General features: G+C 38.0%; 1 protein-coding gene across 11 annotated transcripts in view; it reads left to right on the top strand.

Annotated features, from left to right (window-relative positions):
- ELAVL2 (ELAV like RNA binding protein 2) overlaps positions 1 to 23,723 on the top strand; it is a 200,782-nt gene that overhangs the window by 116,933 nt on the left and 60,126 nt on the right. For 5 of the 11 annotated variants that reach the window (XM_060609658.1, XM_060609655.3, XM_078436751.1 and 2 more), the window contains exons 2-3: positions 15,621 to 15,711; positions 18,555 to 18,798. In XM_060609658.1, coding sequence (XP_060465641.1) covers positions 15,640 to 15,711; positions 18,555 to 18,798 — 316 coding nt within the window. In that variant the 5' untranslated portion in view covers positions 15,621 to 15,639. The remainder of the gene's footprint in view (positions 1 to 15,620; positions 15,712 to 18,554; positions 18,799 to 23,723) is intronic. The other 6 variants (XM_060609663.3, XM_060609667.3, XM_060609664.2 and 3 more) reach the window with 2 other exon arrangements.

Genomic DNA, 23,723 nt, shown 5'->3' with positions numbered 1-23,723 from the left:
GGGGAAGAGGTGGACCAAAGGAAATAAAGTATCTTTCTTAGTGTGAATCTTGTTTTTTAAGATGCTTCAACTTTCCATACTAAATAATTCATAGTCATGTTTCTAAATCAAAAGTATATATCTCTTGGGAATGTCAGTACTTTAAACATCAGTTTAAAAGAAAAATATTTTATAGGCGAGTACCAGTGAGATGATCTCCATTTCAGAGAGGAAGGAAGCTGGCCCTTTGTATTGATCAAGGTTTATGCTCCCACCGTCCTTTGTCCTACAGGGGGCAGGTTGAGAACCCTTGTTCTACTCTGCACAGTGCAGTAATGAATTACAAGATTTCTATGTCCGAGGATAGCTGCTCTTTATTTTCAGTTTTTCTGAAGTCCAACAGAAACATTTGTAGCCTCCCAACATTATTAGGGAAATGTACCTTGTTTTGTTGACATTTTAGATGCCTTTATTTTGGTATAAGCCAGTAGGGATTAAATACTAACTACAGTTTCTGGCTTTCTGTCATAAGTCTTGTTAAATGGCAGTGAAGAGTAAAATGTTAACCTTAGTGGCCAGATGGAGTATTGTGGCCCTTTATAACACTTGTGAGTTAAAAATATTTGTGACCATAAACCTTCCTTGTCTTCGTTCCACTTAAGACTAGGCATAGTTTCTCTTTTGGAGTTTGAATATGACTGTGTTTTAGTGTCTGTATCCTACAGAAGAGCTGTGTTTTTTAACCTACCTAATGAAAACCCTCAACTACTGGGATTAATTTGAGGATTTCCAATCAGCCTTTCACAATTTGTTACTACCCTGAGGGGTTCCCTTTAGCCAGTGACTTTAGTGGAAGAATGTGAAGTTAATCCAATTTCTATGTTGATTACTATGTTAACTGTCTTAATTTAGCAATTCAAATTTATCTGCCTATACCAAACAAGAACCCTGCTACAAAACTGTGGGAGTAGTTGATTTTATTCTTATTATGCTCATATCTCTTTTTAGGTTCTATAGCCAAATAATGGCATGGAAATTAATTAGGCCCACTGAGGTTAGGATGAAAGAATGAGGTTGGAATGATTCATCACTGGAAGGTAGTGTTTTCCAGCCTATAACCAGGATTGAGTTAACCCCTGGCTTAACTTGCACTGTTCTGGAGGTGAATAAATGGCTCTTTTGAAGAATATGTATTGTAAAGCCTATTTCCATTGCACAAAGTGTAACTTACTCTCATTACTGTCATCTGTTTTGTTTTTAAACTTTTGGGAGGAATGTTGAGATATTAGTTTGAATTCTGACATCTTTAAGGGGGGCTCTCAAGGGTTATGAATCAATTCCTGATGTACTGTGTTCAGTAGTTGTGTCTTTTAAGTTTCTCTGATTTAAAAAATTTTTACATTTGCTGTTTGCAAAAAAACCAAAACTGAGTAAACTTTAAAGACCTTATTGGCTTTATTCAGTGATTCCTGAATTGGGCAGTATCCCATCTAGGAGACAGAAAGGAGCTCTGAAGAACTGGATAAAATGGGAGACTTTTATAGGCAGAAGGGGACAGGAATAGGGAAAGAGTGGATTTCCTCATATTTCTCTGGGGGACAGAAGGGGTAGATTAGGTGGATTACCTCACTAGTGCTGACCAGGAAATTGCAGATTTACAAGTTTAAGGTTACATTCCTGGGAGAGGTTGAAGTTGTAATTAGGTTCGGTATTAAGTCTTGGTTTTCTGATACGGGACTTAGCACAAGTGACACTATTTTGGACCTGTTTTTTTCTCTCTTTTAACAATGCCACCCTCCCCCCCCCCCCCCCCCCCGCCCCTTTTGATCACACTCTCATGTGATGAAAGGAAAAGTGTAATACAAATTCAAGGCGGGGTGACTGGATGCCTCAGTCAGTTGAGCATCCTAACTCAGATTTAGACTAAGGTCATGATACTAGGGTTGTGGGATCGAGCCCTGAGTTGGGCTTGAAGCTGAGCGTGAAGCCTCTTTGAGATTCCCTCTCTCTCTCCATCTCTGCTCCTTTCCCCTGCTGGTGCATACGCTCTCTCTCAAAAAAAAAAAAAAGAAAGAAAATTAAATGATTACCACCACTCTCAGCTACTACTCTGAAGTTCTTGAACTTTTTGTTGAACATCTGTGTGGTATTCATGGCCATGATGATTTTTGCTTTTAATCGCTAGCTATAATGTTACAAACCATTACTTCAGGTTCACAACTTTTAAGTTGGTCATTCTCTTGTTTACTTTTTTTAATGGTCCTTTCTTAGGGAGATCATTCTCTTGGTGCTTAGCAGCTGTGGACAGGCATTTATAGCTTTTCAGAGAATATAGCATGCTAGGGAGACTACTATGATTATTATAAGCAGAAAAATTCCCATGTTCGGAGTGTACTTTGAAGCAATGGTCTCTAAGACCCAAAGCAATCAAAATCAAGTAAGTCAAAGAAGGGATCAAAGGGTTCATTTTTCTAAGTCATGGGGCTCATATAATCTTATGTCACTGAGTTTCAACTTCCCAAGAAGTGTTAATCCAAGATTAGTAGGTGGTTTTAGCTATAGCACAGATATCTCCTTGCTGAGCTCAAAGATAATTAAGGGCTGTCTTAATTATCAAGAACAACTTTGGCCAGAAAGTCTAAGGATTTTTGCTGGGCACCTGTTGTTTTAGCAGCAGATTCTGCAATACTTTAAAGAGTTAAGGAGGAGGTACTGACCATAGCCTCATTTACATTTATCTCTAGCCATTGGAGCATTGATCTGCCAAAGGAAGCTAATTCTGAATCATGAATGCCTCTTGGTAATTCCCATTTGAGTCTGTGGCCTAGGACAGGAAAAGTAACAACCATGGAGACCTGTAGAGTCTGGACCACACAGGTGGTTTTATTCTGGTTAGCCTTGCCTTTATGGCCCTTTCTTCATGCAGAGCTGGACCCAAGGTTCTGGGAAATGGCCTTGGGCGGGGGGGGGGGGGGGGGGGGGGTGTCCTTAGAACAGATTGGAGTCTTTCTTGATAAATCCAGCAGTCTGAAAGTTTAACCCCCTTAGCAGTGGCCTGGTAGTAGAGATGATGGTGTTCTCTTTCCAGCCCAATGCCAGGGTAAAGAAAAGAGAAGACGAAAGGGTTTCATGTTGAGTTAAAGTATGAAGTCTTGATTCATTGTCTTGGGAGGAAGCAGTCTACATTGATGTCAGCTACTTTTCTTCCTTGGCAATTTGATTTGAAGGTCTCCAGTGTTTGTACAGGACCACAGATGTCAGGTAAAGCCGCCTTTAGCTGTGAAATATGCGCCTGAGGTTTCAGTCCCTGAAGTTTGGCTGCTATCTGGCTAGTAAGGAGGACCTGGTATACTTTCTTTCTAAGGGGATTTTAGGGATGGTCTTTGTTCTTAGTGATTCCAAATCAGAAAGAGTGGAGGGGCGACTTGAAACATTGGTTTGGAGAGTCATAGCCAAATATTTGAGGAAACTAGAATTTAGGATCTAGTCCGTTCTACATGTTTATAGTCTCAAAGACAATAATGGGATTAGAATTTAATATCAACAGAGGTGTAAACAATTTTTCTCTCTATAGTTACCCCTATCCCCTCTGCCCCGGCAGAGATTATTACAGTAAAGCTCATTATTTGTATTTAACTTGGCCTGACATAAGTGCAGCAAGGAGAGTGGTTGACCATATGAACTCTTTTTAAGACTCCTTTGCTGGAACTTTTAAGCAATCTTCTATTAGATTCTGAAAAACCTGAGACCAAGAAGCCATTCTAAGGACTCTTTGTCTCATCACATTTTACCTGTAATACCATTCCACCCATTGCTTTGGTAATTTGGTTAGTGTTTCCATTTGTGTTCAGGTGCAAGGAGGAACAGATTCTTACTGAAATCATGTAAATCTCTATACTGCCATGAAAAGGATACTCCAGAGTTTCTGAATTTTGGAGAGATTAGGTAGGGAGAAAAAAATAAATGTTTTCTCTTTGTTTACAAAGGTATGCTTTACCAAATTGCTGTAAGTCATAGATTAAGAAAATAAGTTTTCCTTAAATCTACAAAATCAAAATAATAAGGAACCAACAATATTTTGAGACAAAAATCATAAAAATTAGAGTCACCTTTCATTAATACTTGTTCTGCTTGAATCCAGTTTTCCCATTAGTTCTGGTGATTTTTACCCAGTTAAGTTTTATGATCTTAAAGTTAACAGAAACTTGTACTTGTCAAAGTGCTTTCCATGAATCTCCTTGAAGATGAAGCACTTTACAGGAATTCTTTTGCAGAAGCATCAGAGTAAAACAGTACCTCTGCAAATGACAAAAGTCTTAAAAATGATTTCATGTTTTATAGATCTGAGTATTCCATCATGATGGAATTGACAAGGAAATTTGGTTATTTTTGTGATATACAACATTTAAGATAATACCTGGAATTATTTAATTGTTTTATTTTAGAGAGCACGAGTGGGGGCGGGGGGAGAAAGAGAACATCTTAAGCAGGCTCCATGCTTAGCGCAGAGCCCGATGGAGTCTTGTTCCCACAACCCTAGGATCACGACCTGAGCTTAAATCAAAAGTCAGATGCTCAACTGACTGAGCTACCCAGGTGCCCCAATAATAACTGGAATTATGACTGATAACATTATACTAAGATATATCAGATTTCTTGGAGTTTCGTATGATTTCGGGAGTCCTAACATCCTGTCTATACAAATACAACATAAAAAGGCTTTGTATTCTTGACAATGCTTCCCATGTAATTTTATCATGTAAGTCTAATTAGTTTAACATCTCTCTTTTTATAAGGACAGAAGCCATATCTTTTGAGATGTTCCAGGGATCCTCTGAAAAATCCCAAGTTAGTTTGAGGTCAAAAAGACTTCATTTAGAATTTGATTTTGTGAAGTTTATCAAAAATATCAAAAAGGTTTTAAAACATTTGGTCACGTAGGATCATAGGTCACTTTGAAACAATACTTAACCATTTAACCATAGTGGTGATTAAAGACTTTGAGTGCAAATACAGAAAGTTAAATGATTGTAAAAAAACCTTAGGTCTCGTTTAATAAGGAGGACTGACTTTTCAGAAATAATCAAGGACCTGATAAAAACGACATTGAAACAGAAAATTACTGTGACAAGACATGAAATTTTTGTTTTTCAGGCAGTCTGCTTAAAAGGTAAAGAAAAACGTTATCAAAATTTCTTATCAGGAGCAGACCAGTAGTCCAAGAAAACTGTGTTTTTAGCAGTTGAAGGAAAATAAGTTTTAGTTTTGTATAAGTACACTACTTGTTTTAAAGCTTAATTTTATAACCTTTATAATAAATTCATTTAATTTTAATCAACTGATCCAAACAAGATAGGATTCACTTTTTCTCTTCCTGACTTTCTATTTAATTTGTCCTTTATTTTGCCTTATTCCATTTTTAAGTAACCAGTTTTACTTTGGGACAAATTTGTCTCATTTTCCCTTCACAGAAACCCATTTTCAAACCTCATGCCTTTTCTAACCCAAACAAACAAAACCCGTATCCTGTTTTCCTTGAATACATAGTTGTTTTCCTTATTATTTCTGGTAGATTTACTTACATATGTTAGAATTCTTACTGTTTAAAAGCCTTAATTTCTAGTAAAAATAAAGAAGTACACAACTGTGAATTGTCTTTTAGCATTAGAATTCTGTGGGTTGGCAAACTTATAAATACTTTTTATAATTTTTGGAAACATATGTTTCTCATAGTAAATTTCTCAGCATGGCACAAAACGTGTTTACTAATAGACCCAAAATATCTTGAGTTCCTCTGTAAAGGAAGCCAAAAGTGGATAAGCCTATTTTTAGTAATTAATGTTCTTGTGTTGTATCATATTTGCAAATGATTTAGATATTAACCACTCATCACTTAATTTAGTTTAGCAAAACTGTAAGATTTCAGGTTACCAAGAAGATTTGGGGAGACTATTAAACAATTTACCTAAGAACGTTTATCTTGCTTACATCTATTTAATTTATTTGTTGTCAATAATTATGTTTAGGTTACTTATGAAGATTTCATCATACCAAGTTATTTCTCTTGCTGATAGGTTTTAAAACCGAGAAAACAATGAACTTATTTGACAAATAAATCCAGGTAGAATAAAAGTTGTATGTCTCTGTTATATTCAGTGTTGATAACTCTAAAGATGTGTTTATTTTAAAGAAACTTAAAATTAGCTTTAATACTGAATATTTTCCTAGATCCATGAACCTGAAAAATAATTGAGTCAGTTTCTTGTTATATTTATGAGAATTTTAAGAATGCTTTAATTCATATAAGCGCTTAGTTTTCTTTGTCAGTTAAATAGAGTTCTTTTACAAATTAATTTTTGGCACTATCATCTGGAGGTAGAAAATACCACGTGTATAAGGTGTAGACACATATATAGACAGATGCAAACAGAGACCATATAGCTTTTTTTTTTTTAATTTTTTTAATGTTTATTTATTTTTGAGAGAGAGAGAGCGCGCGCGCACGCGAGTGTGAGCATGAGCAGGGGAGGGGCAAAGAGAGATGGAGACACAGAATCCGAAGCAGGCTCCAGGCTCTGAGCTGTCAGCACAGAGTCCCATGTGGGGCTTGAACTCACGAGCTGTGAGATCATGACCTAAGTGAAAGTTGGATGCTTAACTGACTGGGCCACCCATATAGCTTCTATTTTAAAATTACTGCTGTGAATCAGATGTAATAGTCCAAAATTCAGTAGTTATGAAAGAAGTTGGATCTAAGTTGTTCTGGTAGGTAAGATAAATTGAGATTACTTGCTCAGATTGCTAAAACGTTTTACTAATATTTGCTGGGAAAACCTGTGAAAGAATTTCTCATTTTGTCCAAGTTTTAATTGACTTTTTCCTCTTTTGTGGTTGTTGTTTGATAAAAATAACCTTCCTGAAGTTTGTCCATTAACTTGGCAGAGTTTTGTTTGTTTTATTTTAGGGTCTTGTAACCTTTTTAGAGGTAGAAAGACAGTTGAGACAGGATTACTGGAATGAGTACTTGCATTAGGAAGGATAGAGGGGAGCAGTAGGAGTTGGCATTCATCTTGTGGTCTTGTGTTTTAGATAGATACCTATTGTGTCTTTAATTTGTCATTAGCATTTTACAATGAATCTTTCAAGGAAGCTATTTTGGAATCTTGAAACCTTTGGAGGCTTCTGCATAGGAGTTAAAATAGGTATCTCATTCTGTTTGCTTAATCTGGGAGCCCTTACTTTTAAGTGCACCTCTTAAGTGATTTTACTAATGGGAACATTTTTCATAATGACCACTGGAGTTTCCCTGCTGGGACTGACAGCAGTTTGGTAGGACCCTTTGCCACAGTGGAGTGCAAACCACATTTCTGCCCAGCCATATCTGCCTCAGATGGAGTATGTGCAGCCCATATTTCTGCTCTGTGGTATTTAGGGGCCCCTAACTTGATGGTTATCAGGCTAAGTTCTCTGGATAACACACAATGAGGTTCCCTAATTCTAGGTTATTTTTAGTAAGATTTTCTCATTTTTGTAGGTCTTTACAGCTTCTGGGACAATAGTTCTTAGAACTTAAAATAAGTAGGTATGCTAGAATGTGTCTTGATTCACTTTTTAGAATGTAAAGATCTCTTTATGATTTAGTTTTTTAAATTTGATTTAAATTTTGTTTTTATCTAAGCCTTTAGATCTCTTAGAGCCAAACTAATAGCTGAAAGGGATGTGCTGCTGGGTTGGGAATTTTGTGATGTCTTACAGTGTACCTCATTACATGGAAATTTTCTTGAGGTTAGCAGGTGACCTACCGTTAATCCAAACATTTATGTAACCAGCTTAACATAAGATAGGAGTCTTCAAGTTAGGTAGTGAGGGCTCTTAATGGCTTTCAAGTGCTTCACCTGTATACACCAATTTTTGTGGTCTCCCCCCCCAACCCCCGAGATTCCTATTAGCAGTAGCCTTTATCTATACAAACAGGACAAAGGTTCACCTTAACACACTGGCAGTAGCCAAGGGATGTTCTTGCCCATTGGCCAAGAGACAGCTGCAGTATACCAGCAGCAGTTCCCAACCTGCAACTGGGGAACAGACTAAACCAGCAGACGTTAAAAATGAGAATGTGTACTGGACTGGGTTCCCAAAAGGGGAAATTGTGGACTGAACCAGTGGAAGGGGCTTGGGTTCCTGGTGGAACCATCTGCTGGTACAAGCCGACCTGCCCCCAACTGAAAAGCCAGTTAGTTTGGGAGCTTGCCGCAGGGAGTGATGTTCAGAACTAAGAGGAACTTACCCATGGCCTTTAGGAATGGTGAGAAAGACCTAGAACTCAGGGGTTTGCCGGTGCTACTCCTGTGTTCCTCGTAGTCCCTGCGTGTCATCAGAAGTTCGCTTACACATCTTGTACTGCCACCAAATCAAAACAAACAAAAAATTCGGCTGAATAAACTTCAAAGATCTTACTGGCTTTATTCAGCTATTTCTGAATTGGGCAGCATCCCATCTAGCAGGCAGAAAGGAGCTCCAAAGAGCTGAACAAAGTGGGAGTCTTTTATAAGCAGAAAGTGACAGGGACAAGGAAAAGCGTGGGTTACCTCATCCTTCTTTGGGGGTTAAAAGGGGTCTCTTTGGTGGATTACCTCACTAGTGCCGAACGGACAATTCCACATTTACTGGTTTAAGGTTACATTTCTGGGAGAGGTTGAAACTGCATCAGATTAGGAACTAAGTTTTGGTTTGGTTTGGTTTGCTATGTGGAGCATAGCACAAGTGACTCCCATTTTTTAGTTCCTTAGTTTAACACACTAAATTAATCACTGAACTCTTCTGCAGTGAATCCATATATAGAATGAATAACTCTTGATTTAATATTTGTAAACTCAGTTTTCATGTGTTGGATGTCCTTAAGGAGACTCCCCCTCACCCCACCCCTGCCCTTTCTATAGAAAGCCCTTCTGTTGCTTAGTCATCTTGTATTCTTAGTGCCCACATCTTAATAAACGCATTGGTGGTTGGTGAGCCTGTGAGCATCTAGAATCAAACCAGTTCCTTGATCATGGATTTAAACAGTTTAATAATGTAATTAAAGTAACACATTAGTAACAATTTCCTTCTGGGTATATCCTCCTATACCATATACCTACCATATATCCTCTAGTATCACCTTGGTTGGAGTCACTGCCATTCTGGGTGGGTTCTTTTTGGTTTTTTTTTAATGTTTTATTTATTTTGAGAGAGGGCTGTGCTGCCTTCACAGAGCCGGATGCAGAGCTGTAGTCCACAAACCATGATCTGAGCTAAAATCAAGAGTCAGATGCTTAACCGACTGAGCCACCCAGGCACCCTGAGTCACTGTCATTCTATACCAGGGTTAACGGGAGTTGTTTCTTGATAGGTCTTCCTGCTTCCAAAGTGGCTGAGTCCTCCTAGACAATCATACGTGATTTGTTTTTATAAGAGCCACATGCTGTTGTTCTCAAAATCTTCTTATAGTGGTCTCTGATGGAGTTCAGGACACACTCCCTAAAAATAGGGAACCTTGGCATATTGAGTATCTGAAGTTGCAGGAGTTTGAGAACACAGAAGCAGAAAGGTCACCCTGCCCACCACTGCCCCTTCCTCCCTGAAAGAGGTCATAAAACTCTTCTGTGAAAGGTATCCTCATAGTACTGGGAAGGAAGAAATTCTTAGCACCAAGCACCAGAGACTGGGAATTGGGGGCTGAGAAATAGTACAGACAAACCTTGTTCAACTAACCCTCGTCTTCCTAGTTACTTCATCACTTAATACCCCTAGCCCCAACCCCTTTGCCTTGTCAGGTCTTCACAAAAGTACTCTTTGTCTAAAAGGTATAAAAGCTTCCTGCTCTAGTCACTTCTTTCAGTCTTTATTTTCTTGCAAAGGCTCCCACGTACATGTAAAAAGTCCAATAAAATTTGTATGTTTTTCTCCTGTTACTCTGTCTTTGCTAGTCTAATTTTCAAACCCAGTCAGGGGCCCTAAGAGGGTCAAAGAAACCTTTCTTTTTCCCTATACCTCCAAAGGCTTCTATGGTCTGGCCCTACTGCCTCATTGATTCCTATCCCTCTTACTACATTTAGCTACAGCCTAGCTGGTCTCTGCCTGGAGTGCTTCTCTGGACATCCCCACGGGGATTTATTTGTTTACTATTACATTTCTAACAAATAATCATGAATTTGCTTCTTAAAACAATGCAAATTTGTTCTATTCTGGTTCTGAAGGTCAGAGTTCCCCCAAAGTGGGTCTCACTGGGCTATGAGTAAGGTGTTGGCAGTGCTACGTTTCTTTTGGAGTCTCCAGGGGAGAATCTCTTTCCTTGCCTTTTCCAGCTTTTGGAGGCTGCCCGTACTCTTACGTTGGTGGCTCTCTCCCATCTTCAAAGCCCTTTGAGTCTTTTTCATGCTGCATTACTCTGACACTGACCCTCCAGCCTTCCTCTTCCATTTATAACAACTCTTCTGCTTACACTGGCCCTACGTGGGTAATCTAGGATAATCTCCCCAACTCAGAGTCATTTGATTAGCAGTCTTAATTCTATCTGCAATTTAAATCCCCCTTGTCATGTAAACATAACCTTCACCGATTTTAGGGATTAGGATGTGGACAGCCAAAGTGGGCCATTATTCTGCCCAGCACAGTGGCTAATTCATATCTCTTCCAGACCTTGGTCAGAGTTCACCTTCTCAAGGATGCCTACTGTTTAATGCTGGAAACTACCCCTCTCTTCATTCTCAATCCCTACTTGGCTCTACCTTTTTTTTTTTTTTATTCCATTCCTCACTTCCTTATAGCTGTTCTATTGTCTTTTATATGTTCATTTTCAGTCTGCTGCACACACCTCCTATTGCAAATGTACACTCCAGGATTCATCTTCATTACTGTATCTCAAGTACCTAGGACAGTCGTTAGGTCATGGGACTTGTGTACAAATGTTTGAATGAATGAATGAATGAATGAACGAACGAACAGTGTGTGAATCTTAAGCAAATCTTTTTCACCAGAGCTTTACTTTTCTGTTGCCCAGCATGGATACCTGAAATGGACGTAGAATGAAGGGAAGGACTTGGGACTCCTACATTCATTAGCTTTCCTTTCTAACCTCAAAGGTTTTAGTCCTGCCAGCTCTAGAACCACAAAACCTCAGAAAGAGTGGCGTCGGAAACACTCTGTTGTCTGTAGGAGCCATAAAGGGCCAAGAGACAGAGAAATGTTGGTGTTCATTGCCAAAGAACATTCTCCCTGTGACTCCTGCAGCTGTTCAGTGTATTGTCTCTGGCAGCTCTTGGACCCTTGTTAGCCCAAAAGCCAAAAATCTGAGCCTGACAAGGCTGAGGAATCCGTAGAGCCTATGAGGCAGCTAACAGGTATGGGGGTGGGGTGGGGAATTGACAGATTTTAGGATTGAGGAAATCACATGAAGTTTGAAACCACAAACCTGTATTATTTTAGGAACCACAAAGGAAAGTAAAGAGGTTTAAAGAAAACAAACTAATGGCTCATTCCTGTAGTTGACACATCAGCCCCATGATCTTAATGCTTGGTTGAGTTCTTCCCTTGGCATAAATATATCCTGAAATGCTGGAATATATCCTGAAGCTGGAATATATCCTGAAAATGCCATTTTAGTGGTAAAGATGAAAATTATTATGTGGGCATATATCTGCTAGGTAGATGGCCCCATCAGTCGCTTACCCACGCTTATCTGTAAGTTCTCATTACTCCACTATTTTGAGTGCTTTAGCTCCCTGCCTGGAGTTCCCCAAAAGAAAATGCTTTGGGGCCAAGGTTTCTGTTTTTATTTTGGTAGTTTCTTTTCTTAAACTTTAGAGACCAGTGCCTTCTGCTTACCTTGTAACTTGGTCTTCAGAGAGGTTTGTGGTCAGAGGAAAGGCTTTGCACTACCCTGATTTCTCCCCTGGTGCTATGCTACTGGAGATACTGAGAACCTGCTAGTTTGCAAATAAGTGTCCAGACCAAAGTCACTTTATCCAAGCTGGATCTTTCAAGGTGTGAGAGAAATGCTTGCCCTTGACCTTGGCCATGATTCTTTTTAGAGATGTTGCCTTTTATATTTGCTTAAACTTTTCTAGTCTGTATCAAATTAAAACCATTTGAGATCCATAACTTAGTTTTGATGCTTTTTAAAGCACCTTTGTGTTAGAAGGTCTGTTTATTTTTCCTCACATCTACCTCTGCTTCTGCCATTTTCCTCAAGTTAGACCCAGATTCCAGACGCCACATCTCTGTAATCCTGTTGGCCAGAGGCTTGGATCACATTTATTCCATGTTTTTGTCTTGGCTTCGAGCTTTTTTGTAGTTGGCAGTTTGGCACGATAGACTCTTGAAATAAAAGTACACAACTGATCAAGGTAGTTTCTCTTTTTATGCCGTTTAATAAGAATTTGGATTGTAGTGGGTAAGGGTGGCTGATGGAGTGCGCCAAAAATTGAAAATATGCTTTCATAATTATCTCTGGTTTGAAATACTTGAGGTGAGAGAGAGAAAAAAAGCTAAGTTTGCATGCCTTTAAGGGAGGTCATTGCCCTTTCATGCTCAGCTTAAAAAAAAAAAACAAAACTGTTCTTATCTTTAGGTATATTTTCAAATGCTTACAACCAGTGATATGGATGTGTGGTGGGTATGGCTGGGGGCCTTTTAGACAGATTGAGTTGCATGAGCAAAGCCAGAGAATGTATGGCTTTGCATGTACTGCGACTGTTTGAGGGACAAGGAGTGGTTCAGATACTTAGGTGCTTGAATACATTGGCTGGTAAAAGCAGTTGTAGAAGGTCCCAGATGCTTATACTGTTTATACCACAAGTAGTTTGTACTTACTTTGATAGACAGCAGGGAGCTATTGAGGGTTTAGGAAAATCCATTAGGAAGTAGTAGTGTTAGTGTGGATTAGCCTCATGAGGGACCTTTGGGAAGGTTGTAATTCAGTGGTTCAGATGAAACATGAGGGCCCAGAGGTGGACAGAAATCCATGACAGTGGAGGAGTCTAGGCAGTTGGACAGGCCTCACCAGGGGATGTGCAGTGGTCTTTCAGTGGTCCTGCTATGACTTTAACCTGAGGTCTGGTCCCCAAATCAGTTGGGATCTAGGTCTTAGAAACCCTTTTTTTCCTTTGCAGACATTGTACTTAATGAAGAATTCTCAAAATATATTTAGGATGTTTTTGATTAAGTCTATCTTGTTTGGTGGCTGTCTGCAAGAGGTTGAAAATAGGAAAGAAACTGATGAACCTTAGTTTTCAGAACTTTGTATTAGGAAGTTTGGAAAATAGGGAGTTTTTCTTTTCTCTCACGTGACCAGAAAACTGTTGTTCCCAGATAGGAGAAATGGAGCGATAATATTGGTTTCCTAAAATCCATTAGTGTAAGAAACTTTAGAAATGAAAGTACACACAAGGCAATTTAAGTAAAAAGGGGGGAAAAAATCAATTAAAGTCTTTATGGAGTTTTGGAAATAACAGTGAATGCAAAGACAGAGGTTGTCCTTCTTTGCCCCCTCCCGCCCCCCCACCCCACCCCCCAGTAAAATCATGCTTCCACCAAACTAACACCTCCTCTATCTCTTGGAGCCCAGGGAAAAGTTTAGAATATTCTAGATTGATCTTTGCTAAGGTGCCTTTTCATAAATTATTACATGGAGAATAACAGGAGAAAAAGCAGTCTTAACTGGCACAATTGATGTCTAAATTAAGATGTGAACATATATTGAAACAGTATTTTTTAAGCTTTAAAATGAATGGTTTTGTGATACTGGAATGTGGCTCCCCCCCCCCCCCCCCCCCTTTCCAAAGGGTTTCAGAGCCAATAGAATCTATAAATAGTGCAGGCCGGTTGTCTGTGGTAGATTGAGTAGAGCAGAATCGCCTGTCCTTAAGTGAAGGGGAAGTAGCTTTACATTTTTAGTAACTGAATTGTTGGCCAGCATAAAGGTAAGGGCCATGTGAGCAACTTATTTATAACTTCCCATAAAGGTATGTGTCTGCCTCAAGCAGAGAAACTGTCTGGGGTGCTTGAAATGTAAAAGTGCAGTAGAATCATTTTCCATACACAGCCTTCCTAGCTAGTTGGTGCAATAAAGTGATTGTTCACATCCCTGGGGCTTTCAGAAAGAGGGGTGTCAATAGCTTAGCTTATTAACGTCGCCTCCTATGGAATAGAAGGGACTGAGGCCATTAAATGTGAATCTATGGTTTTATGTAGTGAAGAGTGTTGAGATATTAATCCCCAAGGGTATTCAGGACATAAATTTAAGCCTGGTTGAACCTTTTGGGTGTGGTCCTACTTCTACCATGTGGGCTAACTACAATTAGGTTCTTGTCAAAATATTTCATGGGTATAAAAAGCACTTTATTTTTTCACAGATTAGTTCAACTATAAGTAGGTTTTTTTTCTTTTAAATAAAAAACATAGAATCCAACTGAATTCCCTGGTAACAGTGGGAGAAGGGAAGAAGTGTAAAACATTTTCATGGCATCCTGTAAAGTGCATGTTAAACTGTTTTCGTAGATGCCAGAAAATGGAATCCATTGTTACATGTTAATTAATGTCATCACTCGCATCAAGAGTAAATCACTTTACAGCCAGGTTTAACTCTATGGATGAAATTTTTATAATCATAGATACCCAAGTAAAATATGTTTTTGGCCCTCCTTGTTACTCATTGTATATTTTCAGAGACTTGAGTTTTTCTGAATATTCTGTTGACCATTTAAAGGATCTGCATATATGGCTAAAATGTAAACTTTGGCTTTTGTGCCAATATTGTGGTTCTGTTTAGTATTTGGGCAAGTTGTAATAAGTGGTAAATGGCTCATTAACTATTGGAGGCCTCATAGCAGCACTAATTTCAAATCGTGCTGCGTTTACAATTTACATATTAAAAAATATTCACTTGATTTCGTTCAGGGACAAAGCTGACATCCTGTATAAGCATTACTCCAAACAATCCTATTTATTGGTCCAATTATTTCAATTGAAAGATGCTGGTTTACTGCCTTTTAGTATATGTGAACAATTCTCAGTGAAACTGTTAGAGATCAGTTGGACTATAGTGGCAGAATAACCTCACAGGGTTTCAATTCACTTTTAATTTTGAGTCCCAGGATTAAGGATCATTTATAGTATAATGTAACAGTGTGGGCAAATATAGCTTCCTTTAATGCCTCTCTGATATTTTGGGGAAAAAGCACTTTTAGTCAAAGCATTCACTTACGAATTGCATGACAGCCTTTTCTCACTATAAATTTCATTCACATTTCCTTCCTTCTCCCACATCCTTAAAAGACAGGACAGCATGCAGTGTTTTGCTTCATTTTATCTAAAATTTTTTTTTGAGATGTGGTTTAAGGTAGTTCTTGAGGATAGATGTCAAGGTAACTAGTTAATGCTGTTTGAAAATCAGCCTCTTAATTAAAAATGCTTAATTTGTGCAAGAAAACTACATGTTAAAATGAATTTGGAAAGATTAGATTGGAATTGCCTCAAATTCAATTAAGCCACACTGCATGGACGTGCTGGGAATATCAATACAATCACTGTAAATTTTGTACAAACTGATTTGTTGCATTATCTTGCTCATCTAACATACGGTACTTTTTGTGTCCATATTGCAGACGGCAACTCCAAACTAACATGGCAGTCAGACTGTGTGATGTGGCTTCTCTGCTTAGAAGTGGTTCGTGGGCAGCAGAGCCTTGGACTGGGGTCTGTGGGATTTTTCTTAAATTCTGTAGGCTACTTTTTTTAGCATGTTGCAGGAGTGCTGAGGCCATACCAAACACTTGAACTTTTCATTTGGCATACTAATTATTCTTACATTTAACCTATTGCGGTATGGCCATCATTAGGATTTAAAGCACATTGCAATTTTAACCACAGTGGTATATGTAGCATCAGAACCATGCTTTTGTATGTAACTTTTTATAATCAAAATTAGGATTTAGTGCAGACTCAAAGAAAAGAGTGACAAGCTTTTTTAAAAAAAAAAACAAAACAAAAAAGTTTTGGTATGGTCTGAATACTAAGTTACCGTAATTCTTTACATTCTGTTTACTATGTATTTTTTTGGTTACTAAATTTTGAAGTTATTTACAATTCCTGATGCTCAAAAAAAATTGTTGAAATTGTAAATCTGGCTGAAAATTATTTGCCCAGTAACTGTTGAAAGAGTTTGCATTCTGTGAACAGTTGTGTTGAGCCTATCAATGGAATATGCATTATTTGTAAAATATAGCACATTAGTATCATTTTATTCTGAGCAGATGGTCCTATAGCTGAGAGATGCTGTAATTTTCAGCACACACAGCCTACTGCAGCTGTTCACTTGAATGTTGGCTTAGGAGCTCATTCTTGCCACCTGAACATGGAAATAAATGTGCAATTAAGTGAGGAGTGTTTGTTGTCCTTGCTAAATCCTGCTAATTTCAGTCAATGAACACTTTATATTTCAAATGCCATCCCAATGAGTTAAGTCCAAATCTCATATTTGGGGTTCACATAGTTTCTACACATACCCTAACTTTTGAATAATGATTTGTTTTAATTGGCTTTGGCCACTCTAATCTTGAGACTCTTTTGTCTTCATAAATGCTGGGCAAAGGTAAATTCCACAAGAGTTGTGCTGTGGAAAGTGACCCACAGCTAATATTCTGCAGACTGGAACAGTTATGCTTTGTTAAGAAATTTGGAAACTCCTTTCTCAGTTTCAGATAAATTTGTTAATTATAATAAAATGCATATCTTTTTTTCAGATTTTTTTTTTCTTACAGATTTCCAAAGATTTATTTTCCCTTACTCCTTTAAGTATTCCCTGAGAACACTTAACCAAGAGAGGTAGCATGCAACTTGTAGAAAAACCCATTTCTTTGAAAAGGAAATGAAGTCATAGAGAGTTAGTTTGTTTGATATTTCATAGGTGGCCTGGATTTTGTCTCCGATTTTTTATCATGATAGCACTGATTCTTGTCCAGTCTGACCAGTCTTAATCTGGTCAGTTGACCAATCTCAATCTGTCCTATGCTGCCTTCTTTTATAAACATCTCTTGGCAGTAGAGATTTCTTCCTGTATGCTTATCCACTGTTGCGCCCTTTTATTTTTCTTAGACAATATGCTTTTTAAGAAAAAAAAAAAACAAAAAAACAAAAAAACTTTTTTCTCTTGTAACACTCTTTCCCTCTACTTTGCTTTTTAAAAAATTTTGCCTTAAATTCTTTGCCTTTTATATGTAAAGAAGTTCCCTAAAACTAGCATTCCATCAATTCAGAATTGTCAGTTTTGAGAAGTTGTTCTTTGTGGAGATGAGAGATGCATTGGATGAAATATAAAGGATAATTCTTTTAGTGATGCTTTGATTTTTGGATTTCCCCCAATCTTGGCTGTCCAAAGTAGATAGCTATTGGAAGATGGTTTTAGAAAATTTGGGGCCGTGGTTTGTGACTCTTTTGCTTAAAGAGCATAGCATTGATTTTTAGGAAACTAGATCCAGATTTTCTTATTAATGAGTAGATTTTTAGAGTAGCCTGAACAGTTTGAGGCCATTTCCCCCAAATCTGCTACTTATCCGGTATTTGGAGTTTATAGATACTTTATTACCTGCATTTCAACAGGCTTATGTGCTCAAATGAAAATTCCTTGGGCTGGTCTGTTTGCAAAAGTTGAAATCTTTATATTGTTGTTTTGGTGGACTGGATAGGTTTTTGGTTTTTTTCCCTTTTAAAGTCACAGTCGAGGCAGAATGCCATACTGCATTGTTTGGGGATTTTATTTTGATGCTGTAGATCAGTTGCCTTGTTGGTGATCTTTAGCTGCCAAGGTTGACAAGAATGGCTTGTTAGATTCTACAAGGTACACTAAGTATGCCGAGCTTCTTTTCCAAGTTATCCTACAAATCCTTTTCATGCCCTAACACTTAACATCAGATATTTTTCTTAGTTCTTACCAAGAGAAGAGGTATAAGATATTGTCAATCAAAAACATTTTCAATATGTAACCAAAACAGTACATGTTGACAAATTTATATTTTTTTAAAATACTCTTACTCCTTGATTTTAAGTTAATGGATGTCTGTCAGTTTTAGAATATTGAAACTCTTAGGCTAACTTGAAAATCTCTTCAAAGTTAGGAAGACCATTTTTTGGTTTGTTTTTCTGATAGCATGTTAAACACTTCTGTCTTGTAGTATGTATTATATAGTCAGGGTTTAATTCCATGCCCTTTGGTACTAAATTTTCTCGAGTATGTGGACATTGCAGGTGAGTAAGGGTATATGAGTAGACCCAGAATGTGGTTCTAGAGAATGTTTAACATTTAAATTGTGCTTTTATGTGCATGTATGGAATATGTATGTGAAAGTATAATTGTGAACTTAAATTGACTAGCTTAATATATGAAGTAGAAATTAGTGTAGGCGTTGCACTTTTTGTTGAAGCTTTGTTGTAATTTCAGCAGAACGACTTGCATTTAGTGACACATATTTACATTCTTGGTTGGAATCTCTAATAGTTTATGAAATATGAATTCTGACATTTCTTATTTTCTCTGTTTTTAGCAGGTAATTGCTGCCATGGAAACACAACTGTCTAATGGGCCAACTTGCAATAACACAGCCAATGGTCCAACCACCATAAACAACAACTGCTCCTCACCGGTTGACTCTGGGAACACAGAGGACAGCAAGACCAACTTAATAGTCAACTACCTTCCTCAGAACATGACACAGGAGGAACTAAAGAGTCTCTTTGGGAGCATCGGTGAGATAGAGTCCTGTAAACTTGTAAGAGACAAAATAACAGGTATGCAATTTTGTATAGGTTACTCACCTTTAAAGGATTATGTTTCAAGGTGTGAGAAAATAATGGGTTTTCTTCTAGTAGGTCATTCAGTGATGCAGTTCTACACGTCTAGATACTCTGTTACTGACTACATCAGCAGCATGAAACTTTGGTTTTAGAGTTTTCCTTTTAAAGCATAAAATATTTTTTATGGGCAGTATATGTTATAACTAGACTTTCATATACCCTGAACTGTATAATAACATCTTTGAAAACTGTTTTAAGAATGTGTGTATGGGACAGAAAGTGTCATGTTGACCTTTAGTTTTAGTTCCTGAGCTTATATGATTTAGCATTTTAACAATGAGTTCTAAGAAGAATACTCTGTTTGGAAGAAGGAAGAAACCTCTTAAAATGTCTTTTCCCTTAAGTCTGTATAGTCCTGCTTATAATATATATGACAGAGTAGATGGTAGTGTTCACATTGTCAATGTATAAATATTTGTACTGATATAATTTGAGTGCAGTAGGATCTAATGTTTTGTTCCTTGATAAGTAAAGGAAAAGGTGGTGTAAGAGTGTTTCTTTTATCCTAAAGATAAAAACGAAAGGATGGGTAATTTGGCCTTTGATACTACATTTTGAATATTAGGTAGTGGAAAATATCCTTAGAATTTTGTAAGATTCAACTAAATTCTTAGAAGAAGCCAAAACCTAAATGAGGAACATGTTCTTGGGATACAAGAGTTAATGCTTCCGGCAGGAGTTGTTTTCAAACATGGAAAATGTGTGAAGTATACAAAGGCTAACTTTCTCATGCTCATGTTAAAATTGGGTGATGGTGTATATGAAATTGCTTTACATGGCTTGTAACTCCTACTATAAAACTAAATATTTGAAATGGGTAAAGAATACCTACAGGCAGTGTGAAGAGTTGGACCGGGAGTCTGAACTTTAGTCAGTTACATGACTAAAGTCATGCTCTTGGCCTTTATTACTACCTTTTTTAGCAAAACAGTATCTTTATATGTGAGTTTTGCAACCTCTTTGACATAAATGACTATGTGTTAAATGGCATAAAGGCCATGACATCAAGGATGTGATTTCTGGTTTGATTGCTTAGTAGCCATCCCTACCGTTAAAAAACAAAACAACAACAAAAAACCCATGAACTAGGTATATAAAAGTTGCATTTTTTGTTATGATACTGAGAGTATATGAAAGTATGAAACAAATCCTACGTCGTTTGTATTAGGCATCTACTACAGAAAACATCTCAAAGATTTTTATCTCTCATCTCTGGTCAGTCTTGAATTGTGTTATTCTTTCTGAAGTCCTTTACGAGAACTGTTTTATGGTGCAGGTGGATAAATTGGAATTGTGTGTTTTTATACCCTTTGCCTTCCTGTCTTTAGTGTGATAAATAGTGGTGGTAGAGCCGTAGTGCGTGGTGATCTGAAGTACATGGGTAGATACTGGCAAAGTGCATTAGTATTTGCTGTCCATTTCCTTGACCCCTCACCAACACCCTCCTGTCTTTTCAGTAAGATGGGGCCAATTAAGTTTTCCACCATGGTAAAATTTCTGTTTAAAACCTCTGGTAAGCAAATGGAGTACCCAGGAAAATCCATAGTGAGCATGAGGGTCAAAAGATGTTTTCTAAACTTCATTTCATGAGACACAGCCGTACTTGTTCTTTAAAACGAATGTTCCATTGACAGACAAGTTTGAGAAATGCTTCCCTTGATAGTTTCCTATTTAAGAGCCAAACTGCAGATCATCAGCATATTACAAACCACATATTAAGATCCTGCAGTAAAGAAACTAGTTTTCTGGCCTTATTTGACCACAGAACTTGTTTTAGGGGATATCTGCTTAATACTAGATTTACATTGAGCGTATAAAAGCTTTCATTTAATTATCAGACAATCTGAAACTTCTCTGTAACCTGTTGGTAACAGTAAAATATGTGCAGGTTTCAAATATGAACATCTATGGTAATGAGCTGTATAATGGATTAAAAAGTTGAGTAGGCAAGTAAGAACACAAAGGAACTCTTCTAGTGGCCGTGTTTTGACTTAGCCCACTGACATCTTCTTAGTATGGGTTAAAACAGTGTTTGGAAGGGTCTGACTCATTTAGCTGCAAGCATAGATTACCTCAGATACGTTGTTTTTAATTCTGAGTGTCTTAGTAAATATTTGTATAGAACAAAATAGTCCAGTAAATGGTAGGTTTCTAAAACTGGATTTTGAATGGTTGTACTTTACAAAGTGGGCCTATATTTCTAAGAAGCTACTATTAATACATCTAGAAAGATTGAAAGAATGTGTGAGGATTTGGACTCTGCCCTGTGGTGTTCAGCATTAGCCAATTTTTGTAGTTTCTCAGTACACATTTTTAGGGTTAAATTTGAGTTCCTGGGTCTAATTATCCAATTTATCCTACCTCCCCGGGAGCTGCCAGGCCAGCTCTTTGTATTCTGTTTTTGTAAGAGGCCGGCATTAATCGTTTGGGTTGTAAGAAAACTATGAGATAACTCTTTGGGAAAAACATCTAAGTTGCTCTTTGTCATTTTTCTTAAATCTTCCCTTATTTAAATAATGCCAAATTTAGGAAACTGTATCTCAGGTAAAAAAAAAAAAAAAGTCTAGTAGGAAAGTGTGTGTCTCTTTCCTAAGTCCTAAAAAAGAGTGTATAATTTTTAGATTGTTTTGGTGTTGGCAAATTAATGTCACTATTTTGATAGGATGAGGATTAGAGCAATACATTGAGAAACCTCTTCAGTAGTAAATATAGTAATCTTCTTTTTGGCCTACATTCTATTTATTATGTTGTTTTTCAGACCCTTTCTTTGGTTTTGTGCCCAGCTTTATGCTTCATCCCATTTCCTGTCTCTAGGCATTCGTCATGAGAAGCCACTGCTGCTTGTACAGTTTAGCTGATGTCGGTCCATCTCTTTTGAGTTTATGCGCTTCAGAGTCCTTGACACCTGCTGATGCTGCATTCTAGAGGAGTGAAATAGATTTTAGGATGCAAGGAATCAGTAATAGAATGTTAGAATCAGAAAAGTCCTTGAGGTGACCTTAGGCAGCTCCCTCACATAACAGGTGAGCTGAAGCCCAGGTTTGTTTAAATGACTAATTAGTCCAAAACCACATGGCTATTAAGCAGTAGAGTAGGGACCAGAATTCTGGTTTTCTGTTTTTTCCTGGGATATTTCCTCCTCGCCTTTTGTTGGAGGCCAGAACTCATGAAAAATGAACTTCAGGACTAACTGATGAATTTATAGTGAGACCCCTAACTTGTATAAATTCACCAAGGGGCATCTTCTGGTGTATGTGTCATCTTCAGAAGGGGAAGGAGAGATTTTTGAGAGTAAAGGACTGAGGGATACATAAAATGAAGAACGTCCATGCTTCTCTAGAAACTTCGTAATCTGTAGTTTTGTATTTGGATATTATAGCCCAGTGATTCCTAAATCTGGCTGCACATCCTCCTGTGAGGGAGTGTTTAAAAATAGAGATTCTGGAGACCTTGGGAATCTGTTGTCAGAAATCTCCCCAGGTGATTTTGACGGGCAAGCAAGCACTTTTGGGAATCACCCTTTTAAAGTAGTCAGTAGAGTACTTGCATTGGAATCCGTTGGGATGACTACTAGAAACGCAGCTTCCTGGACCATGCCCAGACCTACTGAATCAGAATCTTTGAGGTGTAGGGCCTAGAATGTTCCATTTACCTGGGAGTTACTCACTTCTTTTCCTGAACATTTTTCAGGGAGATAGAACCAGAATTAACCAGGTTTATCTGAACTCTGGCTAGAGATGGGAGAGTTGTTACAACCACAGTGCCTAATTCTGTGGTAAACTAAGTTTCAGGCGCTGCCCCCTCCCCAGCATTGGTTTCTGATGCGTTAACTCCTAGTATTCAGTACTAGAGATGTCAAAGTCACTAGGCTGTGTCTTTACTGAACACCTGACCTGTCCCTGAAAGGGTGTGTGTACATGTGTAATTATTTTTCAGAATTCCAAGAGAGCTTGTTCTGTCATTGTTACTTTTCCTTTCTTCTAATAGAAGAGCAAGGGAAGTTAGTTGAAGACCTCAGGTCATGAGTGGTACTCCTTTTTGTCTTGGTGTGATGGCTTCACTCTTATTCTAGGAATTGTTTGAGGTGGGTCCTGTGGCGACCCCATCAGCTGTGAACTAGAATCTTTCGTTCAAAAAGGAAAAACAAAGAGCTGAAGGGGGGCACCTGGGTGGCACAGTCAGTTAAGCATCCCACTTTGGCTCAGATCATGATCTCACGGTTCTTGGAGCCTGCTTCAGATTCTATGTCTCCTTCTCTCGCTGTCCCTCTCCCACTCCTCCCTCCTCCTCTCTCTCTCTCTCTCTCTCTCTCTCTCTCTCTCTCTCTCTCTCTCTCATGCGTACGTGCTCTCTCTCTCCCTCAAATAAATAAATAAATAGACATTAAAAAAAAAAAAAAAGGCCCAAAGAAACATATACAAACTATAGGTGACCCAAGAGGGACTTTGCCACTATTGATTACCTCTCAATAGGCAGTGCCATCTGTGGAAACACAGACTCCTCCCACCTTGTTTTGCCTTAGGGCCTGTGTGGTAAAATCTTTTTTTTAACACGAAGGTTCTTAGCCAGATTTGAGTTATGTCTGTTGCTTCCTGAGAACGTTGAAGTTAGTTTTGATTGTGGTTTTTGTTATCAAAATAATGTGCTTTTCAAATTTCATTGTAATGCCATTGTATTCTTCCCTTCTCTTTTTATTTGTTTGTTGTTTATCAAATAACTGACAGTTTTTATTTTATTTATTTTATTTAAAAATTTTTTTCTTTTAATGTTTATTTATTTTTGAGACAGCGAGAGACAGAGCATGAATGGGGGAGGGGCAGAGAGAGAGGGAGACACAGAATCTGAAGCAGGCTCCAGGC

Source organism: Panthera onca, chromosome D4 (assembly GCF_046562875.1).
Source record: "Panthera onca isolate mPanOnc1 chromosome D4, mPanOnc1 haplotype 2, whole genome shotgun sequence".
NCBI classification, from domain to species: Eukaryota; Metazoa; Chordata; class Mammalia; order Carnivora; family Felidae; genus Panthera; species Panthera onca.
This window is presented reverse-complemented; position numbering and strand designations above follow the sequence as displayed.